Raw genomic sequence first — 12,765 nt, 5'->3', positions numbered from 1 at the left:
CTCCTGACTGAAGCAGTATCTAGGCAGTCATGCTCAATAATTGCTGGGTAGTAGCCATATTTCTCCGATCCACTTTCAAAGGGGAGAAAAAATGGAACTTCACTTGCATGTAGAAATCCCACCACAATGTCGGTGACTGATCTTCTGCCATAGTTAGCTCTAAGGCTTAGCTTGTCTTCCCGATTCACACAGATGGAACAAGTTTTTACATGTACTGAATGAAAAATATACTACAGAAAAAATACAATCAAAGTACCTAGTCATGAGAAATCAAGTAATTCGTGACAGTAATTTTTCATTGTTAATCTGAAGAGTCTTTGTTACATAAATGGCTCATTAACCAAAATTCTGCAGGCTTCAGAGGCTTCATACGTGGGGCACAATCTGTGAGCCTTTCAGCCTTAGAAACTCCATTGACTTTGGGTGGCTGCTAACCATGTGTGTTTTCATGACGATTTATTTTCCACCTTTCCCTTAAAGTAAAAAATTGCAGAAATGTATATGCTGGCATTCTGCTAATGCACGCACTTTAACACTTGTCCCAAAAAATGGGACCCCTCTTCAGAAAGATCTACCTAATAGCAGTATCTCAATAGGCAATGCCTAACTTCATTTACAGTTATGTGAATGCTTTCTGAGTGTGTCACAGAGTAAGGTTGGTCCTCCCGGCGATGTCGTGTTCTCAGATAGCTTTCCCTTCTTGTAGGCACCAAATTACAGACGAAGGATTTGCTCCGGTAGGAGTCACAGGTAGTGTTTAGCAAGACTGGATCAAGCAAGTCCGGTCTCTGTCTGCCTCACCCCTGCGTTGGAGGTCCTTCAGGTCCTTCGAGGTCTTCAGTCCTCGGCTGCTCCAATTTACAGCCCCCTTACTGAAGTCAGCATAGATAAACACTGGAGTTTGGTGCCTGAGACCAAGTAACTCACAGAAACTGACTGATGAGCACCATGCAGGGGAGAAGGTGTACGCTCATGTGGTGCTCTTCTGTGGGGTCAGGTTCTCTTTTTTTTTTATCAGTCTCACTTTTTTGTGTTGTTCTTTTATTTAGAAGGCTTTGTATTATACAGTTATGGGACGCAGTGTCTGAATAATCATTTTTAATTGGGCCATGTAGTTTCTGTCGGTGAAGTGATGATTCATTCTGTGATGAATTAATTTTAATGTATAGTCAAGATTATCTCCTTCCCTCACATGTGCTTCTCAAATCAGAAATTATAAGTTATTAAGCAAACTGGATATATCACGCTTTAAAGCTTTTTTTGTTTGTATCTGTTACTGCAGCTGAATACCTGACTTTTTCTAAAACGTCCTAGACAGCTATAGCAATAGTAGGGTGTGGTTTCTTTCTCAGCTAGAGGCCTGATGCTTTTTTAGAAGACAATGAACTTTTCAGTAGAAACATTTTTTAAATCTATGTAAACACTATCTGGAGGGAATGATTTGAGCTTGGGTTTCTTCTCTGTTTACTGAGTGCTTATTTTTCCGACATACGGCATTTCGGGGTTTCAGAGAAACTGAGATTAGCTTTGACTGCATTATCAGCATTTATTGTAGTAAAAAGATGGCAAGAACAGGGACTAACGTTAATTATTCTCCGCAGGAAAACTCTTGGAGATCGTTTAAAGCTTGAAGAAAAACTTGGCACGTTGAATGTGTCTGATACCACAGTAGGCAGCAAGCAGGCAACATTCAGATTAAAGAAGGTAAGCTATATGTATATATAACTTTTTATTATTTTATTATTTTTCTTTTAAGATAATACAGGAGTAACTTTAGTTTTTGCATGAAGGAACAGGAACTTTAAAACCGTCAAACAAATGTCCCTCTTCGTTTCTTTATATGCTGCCAACTCTGCTGCTTCTTGCCAGGAGAATGAAAGCCTCCGGTAGTGCTCTGTGTGTTTATACCCTTATAACTCAGGCAGCACTCATAAAACCTTATGTTCCGGTGGAAAATACTGGCTTCCATCTTTTAATAGTTCATTCGCAGACATACCATCAGAAGCTTGTGACCTTACATGACATCAGTGCCAGGACTGGTCAGATCTCAGTTTGCAGGTCCAAGCACGATTGGGATGCTGTAGGTGACAGTCTTTCTCTCGGCTGATGGGGCTGCTAGGTCTCAGCATGATAAAAACAGAGCTCCTAACCACTTTTGTCACTGAACTTTGTAACACAGATCACAAGAACGAGCTCTGGTCCTGTTGAACTTGGCAAATTCCACTGGAAATGTGTAGTTAACTGCTCCCTATCTACCTTTCCCAAAAGGTTTTTATTTCCTGTCCTAATGTATTTTGTAGATCATAGACAGCTGATCACCCTATAGTGGTGAAATCCGTGTGTGCATCTGCTACTGCTGTAGAACACTTAAGGATTTTTTGCTAAGAAAAAAAAAATAGAATTGAAGCAAGGACATGCTATAAAAGCTGAAGGTCCATATTAATTGATACTTCAGTTGACACAATGTACTTCAGTTTTTCCTCGAGTAAGCTTTTTTTGCACTGTAATACGTTTCTCCTTACCACTGGTCAAATATTCTTCTCATCTGTAAAACTGATAATACAAGAAAATAGTTAAGTGATCACTTTAGGTATACCTGAATAAAATTTTTAATATCCAAATTTACTGGAATAGTTCTACAACACTTGCCTGACTTGATTATTGACTGTTTCATCCAGGCTTGATTCCTGTATTTCTGGAATTTAAAGTGTGGTGACTGTTAAATAAGTTAAGGTTCCTCTGCGGTGCTCTGCAGCATAACCGTTCTGGGGAGTTCACCAACTGCTGTAACTGAGCCGTTAGTGTCTTGCAGCTAAGTAAATAGGCTTCTGGGGACTTCTAAAGCACAGTCTCTTTCATAGCAGCTTGAAATGGGGAAGTGCTGAGGCACAAGATTTCTCGCAGTTGATGGTGAACAATGAACTATAATCTTTCGCTAACAGTTTTGTGAAGATTTGGGTGGGAGTAAGGAGGAAGAAAGCAGATATAGCAGTTGTTCAGAACACCAGTTTTACATGACTCTGTCAGATACGCTACAGCTTTGAGTTTTTTAATTAATTGCTGATAACGCATATGGACAGATCTTGCAATGACTTTTTGTCATTGATACTTTGCAGTTCAGTTTTCAGGGGATTTTAAACATATATTTAAGAAAGAAAAAAAGTTTTATAGACTGCCCAAGTGCTTACAGTACAGAGGAGCAGTGCTCCACGTGCAAATGGAGATCATTGAATTTCAGCATGCTAGCTGTATCAGGAAACGTTAAGATTTGTCATGACTGTTTCGGATGACACCTAGAGACAGAGAAACCACTTACATATTCGCATAGTGAGGTTCTTTATCCCTACTTGCAGTGGAAAACAGGAGTCAATAAAAGTCTAAAGACCAGTATCTTTTATTACCATAATATCAGCATGGGTTTATTGCTACCTACAGTGGAAATCGCTCTAATTGATAGAGTATTTTACAGCATGGACACTTGTCTGAGAGTGGATAGTTCAAGTCTGCTAGTTCCAGTTTATGCTTAGTTTGAAGACGAGCCTTAGTCTTCCCAAGAAAAGAGAAGTTTATGGCTGTAGGAGCCTTTTTATCTATGTATTATGTAAATTAAACCCTTTCAGTGCATTTTAGATGAAGAGAAAAAAATGTTAATAGAGCATGTGCCACTGGAGCAGAGATTTTCAATTATTTTCATTTGAAAAGTTCTTTTAGAATTGTATATGGTATATCAAATGCTTCCAAGAAATTCTAAGAACACATTTTAGAAAACCTGCATGATTCAGCAAAATTAATAATTGTCCTGTCTGTCACTTTAAAATACATTTGTGCAAATATTAAAGGTGGTGATACCAGTTAACCAGAGTAGGTACTAAATAGCCTGAAATTCTGGTCTCCCTTCTTAAGGCCAGTACAGCCTAAATTCTGGACTGTAATTTTAGTCTATTGTTAGACTTGGTTTTTATCTGAAAAGCATACAGTCGGTGCTTTTCAGTTTATAGTAACGTTTCCAGATTTCCTGCAAGAATTTCTGACTTGATATAAAAGAACTTGATCAATGAGGTGATATGTAAGTTTGCAAGAACCTGAGTCTTTTTTTCTTTCAATATTCCAGTCAGAGCAGCAAAAGAAGCAGCAGGAAGCTGAGAAACAACATCGTCAAGAGAGGAAAGCTCTTAGGCGTTCTGCTGGTCACCTCAAGAGTAAACGTGGAAGAGGACAACGGTTTCATTGATTTATGTTATTTTTTTAAAGAACTTTTTTTCTCACTTTTCATTTGAAAAAGGGACTTTACAATACCAGTGTATTTGTATTTTGTTACACTGATGAACAGAAAACTGAACTTGCTAACTGATGTCTTAATTATTGAGAAGCTTATGGAAGTATAAGTATTGTACAAGGGACACTGACTACGGTATGTTACAGAGTCTAGAGTGAACTGTATTTGTGCAGAAATAAACAGCAACTGGTTATTGTGTAACCCTGAATGTTTTTGATATATAAGAATTTATGTCGACAGTGAAGCTGCCTGTCTTTTAACTTAAGAAATGTGGGTTTTTGCTTTCTGAAATTCTTATTTGTAACTTCTTAGATACAAGATCAAGGGTGAGTTATTTTGTCTAAAAACTTACCTTTACAAGGGCACAAGAAGTTTTTCTTCTGTGTTTCTTGAAGGATGACGTACAACCTTGTTTTTCAAAAAATGATTGTCTTTTGTGTTCTTGGGTTGCCTAGAACATACGTTAAGAAAATAATTATTTTTTGTGTTGTCTTTTTGATTACCAACATAATGCTAGTTGCCAAAAAGATAGAACACTTTTAATCTCACAAACCCTTCATCTACATGAGTTGTTCACTACTTGAGCAAATAAATGAGTTTTTACCTTTGACCTTAAAAGAGCTTTGTGTATTGTTTTTTTGAAGGTTTTATAAATTGTCTTTTTGCTTAATCCAAGAAACTGAACTTGGGATCCAGAAAAAATCAATGAAGCTACCCATCACAGTAAATCACTTTGAGGCTTGGAGCTTCTTAAGTGTTTTGCTTTATAAACCAGAGAGACTATTCATTTTGGTCAGGTCTCTGGAACAGTATTTACTGTAGAATGTAGGTAAAAACGTAACAATTATGTGCTTACAATTGAACCAACCTGGTTAGGGGGAAACCTTGCTTTCTCATAGCCTGATGTTTTTTCTGAATCAAGGTTGATTGTTTATTAGATGTAGAATAATTGGTCACAGTTGAATTTATTTCCTTCCCTCTGATATAATTCTTTCCTTAATTCTTTCTTTAATACTTTCCTTCTGGTTGTAATTACACTGTTCAATTTTAAAATGTCTTTTGCACATGGTATTTGCTTCTTTAAAATACGGATTGCAGTTGTCACCTCTGTCTTTTCACTCAAACTAAAGGAACAGACTCTCAATACCTACTTTTTTCTCCAGATCTCAAATTTCTTCATTGTCCGTACACTTCTTCTGCTTTCTGTTTAACACAGAACTATTATTCCAGTGTCTGTCTCAGCTATGCTGTATGTCAAGGAATACCCTCATTACTTCTGCTTATATTTAGCCTCTGAGAAAATGCAATGCAGTTGTGGGTATGTCCCTCTTTTTGGAGTCTTGTCTTTTGGTGACATTCAAACCTTTGAAATCCAAGTGAAGTGACAAAGTTTTTACTAGTGCAACATCTAGTTCCGTTTTCCTGAAGGAGTGAGGTAGTCAATCATTCTTCAGTTCACATAAAGCATGTTTGGGATACACATGAAATGGTGTTTAAATATACTAGACATAACCAGTGAAATGCCTGGAAAGATATAAAGATAATGTGATTAGAATATTTTAGGAAGCAAAAGTGGAAACTGGAAGACAGGCTTAATGCACTGAGAAGCTTATTTGGTATAAAACATACTAGAAAATAGTCCGTATTGTTTGAGTTTTGCAAAGCACTGCAGGCTTTGTCTCTAAGCGTGCAATGCGCATAAACTCTGTGTGTGTGTATACACAATGTCTAAACAGTACTGCTACAGCAAGGCTAACGCAAGATCGAAGCGTGAGGAACGGATACCAGCCATTCCGGGGAGTAATCCCAGAAGACTGGAGATCGCTGATGGTATTTGTGAATGAGAACGTTGGAGTTGGCTCAAAAACCTGAATATTCAGGAATGGCATACGTAAACTCACCACTTGTGATGTGCCCTCTTGAGAAGGGAGATTGTACTGGGTTGTAAGTTCTTCTGCTTGTCTTTGGCCAGGGTGGTTTTTCATGCAACAATTTCTTCATTTGTGCACTTGATTGCTCAGGGCTTGCATGAGATCATGGTGGAATAGTGCAACTGTGTGAGATGCAGGAGATGCAAAGCTCTATGCAATCTGCACCTTAGCTCTAACTGAATTCATGCTCTACTAGATGACCAGTGGCTGATGTAGATTTTGAAAGACCAGAGAGAATTAACCAGAAACAGGTTTGTAGTACCAAAGGTCCATAGGTAAAAGGTTTTTGTGCCCGAAGTGGCTTCCCACTGCAGCTATATTCTGAAGGAAGGATACGTTGTTCTGATTGAGGTAGATGGATAGCCAGCATGTCTCTAAAGCAGCAGAAGAAAAAAAAAATAAAAATAAAAATGAATGAATGAGATAATATTTGATCTGAAGCTACTTTTTCCCATGAACCAGCAGGTCGTTAGTAGTGATACTCAGAGAAGTGGATTTCGGATTTCCTAGCTTTAATTCATGAAATGTTTGAAAAATGGCAGTGTTCTTTATATACACTTCAGTCAGAAGTGTTAGATGTTTGCATTTTGCTAAGAGTTGGGCATGGTACTTCAGGGTGTCCAGCACTTGAACTCTGGAACATGGATGAGCTATTGGTAGCCTGCGCCCAGCTGCCTGATGTGCATGCAAGTCCAAGAGCTTTTCAGTGAAATGGGGATGATCCATCCTTGCAGTGACCGAGAGCAGCAGGGCACAGGAGCCAGCAGTAATGAAGTCCAGCCAGCTGACCAGATTGACAAGCCTGTAGGACAAGACAGGTCCAACGTCAGCAGCAGTCAGCAGGTCAGGAGCAGCAGGGTACCTGGGTAGGCGTGGGCACACCTGCGACGTAGCCTAGGTAAGGACCAAGGGTGCTGCAGCTCTGAGACAAAGCCTCTGGCAAGGCTTTTCAGAGCTCTTTCTCGCACAGCTCTTCTGATAGCAGTCTGATCCCGTTATTTGATCAGGCTGTGTCAGAGGTGGCCAAACCCTTGGCAAGAAGGGAAGAGGTAGCAGAGCTTGTTGATATGCTCAGGGACCTGGCATGAAGCATGTTCAGAGACTTGAGACTGATCAAATTTAAGATAATGTCCTTGAACGTTAATCGGGGGAAGAACTGAGAGTCTCAATAGAAGCTGACTTGTTAATGCAACATCATTGCAACCATTTAACTTAATGCAACCAGAAAATGCATTTCTTAGTTATTCTGGTTACATAAACCTTTTTTTTTTTTTTTTTTTTCAGTCAACCATACCATTTTCCATACTATAGGAATCAGTATTGAGCAGCTTCTGAGATCCTTCTTGACATTTAAGGTTCCTGCTCTAAGGTAAGATCTGTAGCATTGTGGGAACACTGATTGTTTCATATGTACTAGAATTTTGGGTGATAATAATGTTTAGAAAAGCTCACTCTAAGTAAATTTCCAGTCAGTGGTTAAACTTGAGTGAAGTGCTAGCAAGAGAATCTGAAGTGCCACCTATACTTCAGTACTGTCTTATTCCACAAGTAACATAATTTACTTCAGATAGGCTATTAGTCATTGAAAAGACAGAAACAAAGTTACTTGCGTAATTTTCTGTCCCAAATGCTATTAACAAACCAAGAAGCATGCTGTGTTCCTGTGGCTGGTATAAGCATCCACCGATTTACACACAAGAGTGAACGAATTTACTATACCACATGGCTCTTTAAGTATCTGAACAAAATAGTGTAATATGTTTTTAAATATTCCCCCGCATAAGAGCATGTGTGTAAAATGTATGCACACATTTTTATACTCAACTTGTTTGCTTATGTATTGACATCCAAGTAGGTATGACTTGAAAGTGCCAACTTCAAGAGTTGGGGGGGGAGGGGGGGGTAACAGGTTTCAAAGCACTCCATCTTCCTTCGCAGCAGCCTTTCATATTTTTGTTCTTTATGTTTGCACTAGATGGGAAAAGAGTAATAGACTTGAATTCAAGGAAGAAAGACTCAAAGGGCAGGCTTTCAAACTTGTCTACAAGGAGAAGAGCTTGTCTGGGGAGGTTGTGTGCTGTCCCCTGAAAGATTTGTGATGTCAGATTAAACAGCTTCAGGAGCCACAGAGGTACAGCGGAGTCTGCCTGAGGAGGAGGAAGGGATGAGTGAACTTGAGAGGACCTCCCAAGCCTGGTGATCCTGCTGCTGGCTGTGGGGTACAAGGATCAGGCATGCCGCGTTAACTGACTGGCGTCATTTTTCCCCTTTGTCCCATCCTTCAACTGCATCACTCACTGGCTGTTTTATCTTTTTATCTCTTTCATAAAGATTAAATACTTTTTTTGGCTTGCATCCATAGCTAATATATTTTGTCTGATCTTGGGAAGTATGGGCTTTATAAGCTGAATGAAAGCACATAAATCTATTAATAAACTTTGGCTCTTGATCATTATCTCTGTTTCAAAGCCCATATTGCTCAACAACTGACTCTGTGATGAGCTTGAAGAAGCAGTCCTATCGTATCACCAAACAGAACAATTTATAGTACAGCCTGCAGAAAATAGATTTAGCAAAGCTTGTAGTTTACACAACTGGAGCAGAAGGAATGCCCACATTTAAGAGACTTTGCAGATGGATAAATGTAAACCTTGCTACGCTGTTCTGAAGTCATTCTGTCTATAAAACTGGGTATTGCTGATTTCCACACCCATTCCCCAACCTATAATTTAGGCTCTCTCTCTCTGCCCCTTTCCCTTTGATGACTGTGCTCCTGTTAATGGCATTTTAGTATAGCTTCCTTCCTCTTTTGTTCCTGAATCTGGCCCAGATCCACGATTTACGTGGGACCTGTTGGCAAATTTCTATTGATAAAGCGGTACACGTTATCCTGTGTTTGTACTGTAAGTGGCATTTCTCTGTGAAATACTTGTGAGCATCCCATAGTACAGACTAGTTTGCCTTTCCCACGTAGCAGAAGTAAGTAAATTCAGTCACTGCGATTTTCATTCACTTGTTTAAGAATCACCCATACTGCTTCTGGTGTAAATTCAGAACTGTGCCTATCTGTTGCTGACCTTGTTTTTCAGGATCTCAACTTCTATTCTGTTTGCTTAGTGCTTCCAGTGCATTTGCAGGGAGTGAAGATTGACCCCAAACACAGCTGCTCTTCAGAAAAGAGTCATTTTTCTCTCACCATTTGGATGAAGCAGTTGCAGAGAGAAGTGCTGCATTTTCTTTGACAGTTACATTCAGCTAAAGTCTAAGCACTTTACAGCAAGACCAGGAATAAGTTTAAAACACTGCTGTTCCCAGTGTGGGCATGCTTTACGAGTGACATTTGGGTCAGCTTACCGATGAAGGCAAGTCCTTGTTCCCGCTTAATCACTCATGGAGTGGGGCAAAAGTGAAAATCCCATTTCCTCATTAAAGAAAAAACTAGGCAGTTGAAGTGGGAAATACCAGCCCAGCCCTAATCAAAATTTATACTCCCAATTCCTGGAACCACCCTTCCCTTCCCTACAGCGGTTTCTGCCAAAGCTGTTCTGTCTCTCCTACTTATTATCTCTTGTTTTAACATCTGGCTATTTCTTGGGGGGGTGCCTGTATCTACGCTACGGTTTTTCTGTTATTATCAGGAGCTTTAGTAAAAATTTGTACAAATATAGGACAGCTTTGAGAATGCGTGTTAAAAATGGCAGTAGTGGATGGGTTGTGTATTGACACTTGTTGAACAGAATGGATTTATGTGAACTCAGATCTGGAGTGCTGGGACATCAAAGTGTATGGCGAGGGTTCAGAGAGCTGGTGTACACTTTTGTACAAGTCTTTTGGGATAGGCAAGGGGAATGCCCCCCAAAACGAACCCCCCAAAAGATCCCACTTTCGCTGCTCAGTGTGCTTCTGTACCACTGCTCTAGCCTACTTTAGTAAGGGTCTGGCTGTGCTGGGTGGGGTTGTTTGCGTGTTATAATTTTTCAAGAACTTTGCATTAGTAGAAGTGGGCCAAGCTCTTGGAGCATTATGTACAATTACATACATGTACAATTACATTACATTATGTACAATTACACGGAAAGTTCAACATTCAGAAGAGCAATTATACATCATCTGATTTCAGTAATGAATGTTATATCCATACCATTTACTTATGTTTGTCCCGTAACTGTATTTTATTGTATATTTTAACCTTTGAAATGTCACAGCTTTATACCTCACGTGAAGTGCATGCAGTGGGGGTCACAATAGGCTGCTTGCTTACACGTAACTATTTTGTCTTCTTATGCAAATGACCGCGTAGTGAAAAGTAATTATCTTGTCTGTAGTACATGGATCGGGCGGGAAGTTTGTGATTCTCTTGTCATAGCTACTCTGTTTTCCTCCCTTCCCAGATACACATGGGAGGTTTCCCAACACGACTATGACACGGTTGCACCGAAAATATGAGGCAATATTTTTAAACAGATCTCCACAGCAAATAAATATCCCCTATCTGAGATATTTTAGACGTGTTACAACAAATCTCTTTTGCACAATGCCATGGTAACTGCGCTGCTGCAGTTGAAATACTCGTAGAAGCAGAGAGGAGAGGGTTGTGCTCCGGCGCCCAGGCCCGGGCCTGGCGCGGTGCGGTGTACAAGTACAGGCGCGGGCGAGGAACAGCGCGTTCAACGGGTGCAGGTCGCTGGGGACTGGTATCATCAAAGTAACTGTAGGTTAGCCAGCCAAGGGAGGAAATCAGACGTACCGATAAGTTTAGGGAAAGGTATTTTAGGAGGAGTCAAAGGAGACATTCTTCATTTTCCTGTGCAGTCTCCCAAGCCATGAGAGGCCCCAGTTGGAACTGGACGAAGTCAGAAACTGCTCCGCAGCAGAGATGAGACACGAGGCTATTTTAGGCGTCCAGGAAGCACTTGACCTCCCTGGAGTGGTGGGAATGAACGCTGACTTCAACAGTGGCATTTTGGATGTGGGGGTGAGACATGGCGGTTATTTAATGTGGCCAAACAAGGGAGATTTAAAATTCAAGCGGAGCACTGCACCTCGGTGTAACCAAGGGTGAAATAACCAAGCAGGCTTGGTTATTGCTTGCTCCAGTGTATTTCCAGAGAAGCTTTCTTAGCCTCTCTTGTTGTGTGAAGTGTTTATGATGTCTACTGAAGGGATTTCTAGAAAGGCACGTCCAGCAGTGGATAGATGTCTGGGCCTCTACTGAGATTTACGTTTCATCCCAGTCGCGAAGAAGCAATAGACACATCATGTCAGTGAAGATTTAGTACTGCTCCTTGCCTCTGAAGATCTTGGTAAGCAGAGCAAAGAAGTCACCACTCCCCGTGAAATTAAAGGAATTTCTCATAGAAAGAGATGTATTGGAAAAAAAAAAAAAAAAAAAAAAAAAACTAGCATAAATAAAGCAGCTGGGAATGAAGTGAGAGAGAACTAGAAAATCATTTGGGATCTGGCCAAATCTTTCTCTTAAAACACTTTCCAACAGAAAAGAGCTTATCAATGCAACTGTCAAAGCTTCAAGAGCTGAAACTAATCTGTTCTGGTTTTTGGTATTCAGTGAAGACTTTCTAGCTTTTAATTTTACCACCATTTTCTCCTAGAGGGTAGAATCTTGTCCTGACCCGCTCAGTTCTTGTTTTTGTTTTCTGGTGTTTCTTTTTTTTTTTTTTTTCTTTCTTTTTATTTTTCTTTGTGTGTGTGTGTTTTGTTTTGTTTTGTTTTCTGTTTCCTTTTTTGTTGTAGTTGTTTTCTTTGTTGTTGCTGTTTTCGGTAGAGTTGTTTTCTGTTTTGTTTTGGTTTGTTGTTTTTTTTTCTGTCATTTTTTCTGCTCTCTTTTTTGTTTTCTCGGTTGTTTTTCATTTTTCATTTTTTTGTTGTTGTTGTTGTTTGTTTTTTGTGTTTTTTTTTTTTCCTTTCTTGGTGTTTTCTTTTTTGTTTGTTTGTTTTCTGGGATTTTATGTGTTGTTTTGTGTGTGTGTTTTGGATTTTTTTTTTGTTTTGCTTTTTGCTTTGGTGTCTTTTAAAACACAAAAAAACAGCAAAACCCATTGAGTTCCTCCAACCAAAACAACGTTGGAGTTGGTCAGATCCAAATGGTGATGTAACTTCTTTCAAACCTTTTTTGTTTGTTTGTTCCCCCCTTGCCTCCCCTTGACCTGTGGAGTTTCTGGGGATTAGATAATTGGGCACTATCTAATCACCAGTCAGTGAGTGCTGAGTGGAGCAGCAGTCTGAAGTGCCTCCAGCCTGTGACTATGGAAGTGCTGAGCTGTTCGAGCCCTTTCTATCTTCCCTTTCTTCTGGGTGGGCATAGTTTGACACTGACAGCATCAAGGAAGTGACCAACAGCAGCTGTCAGCAACAGGTTTCCCAGACTTCTTTCAGCTGGCCAAAAATAATTTTAGTGAATACTATTTGGAGGGCAACATAGGAAGTTTGATAGACAACCTCTTCATTTCTTCAAGATGCTGCTAGCTACTGAGTCCTAACAGAAAACCACTTTCTTGTCAATGCTGATGGTTTTTGTTTGTTTGTTTAGTTTTTTTCTCC

General features: G+C 39.7%; 1 protein-coding gene across 1 annotated transcript in view; it reads left to right on the top strand.

Annotated features, from left to right (window-relative positions):
• NOL10 (nucleolar protein 10) overlaps nucleotides 1-4,894 on the top strand; it is a 48,993-nt gene extending 44,099 nt beyond the window's left edge. The window contains exons 20-21 of the mRNA XM_035322131.1: nucleotides 1,602-1,704; nucleotides 4,112-4,894. Coding sequence (XP_035178022.1) covers nucleotides 1,602-1,704; nucleotides 4,112-4,231 — 223 coding nt within the window. The 3' untranslated portion in view covers nucleotides 4,232-4,894. The remainder of the gene's footprint in view (nucleotides 1-1,601; nucleotides 1,705-4,111) is intronic.
• Nucleotides 4,895-12,765: the final 7,871 nt, after the last annotated feature.

The sequence above is a fragment of the Oxyura jamaicensis genome, chromosome 3 (genome assembly GCF_011077185.1).
Source record: "Oxyura jamaicensis isolate SHBP4307 breed ruddy duck chromosome 3, BPBGC_Ojam_1.0, whole genome shotgun sequence".
Lineage (NCBI taxonomy): Eukaryota > Metazoa > Chordata > Aves > Anseriformes > Anatidae > Oxyura > Oxyura jamaicensis.
Note: the sequence above shows the minus strand (reverse complement) of the source record. Positions and strands in the feature narration are given on the sequence as shown.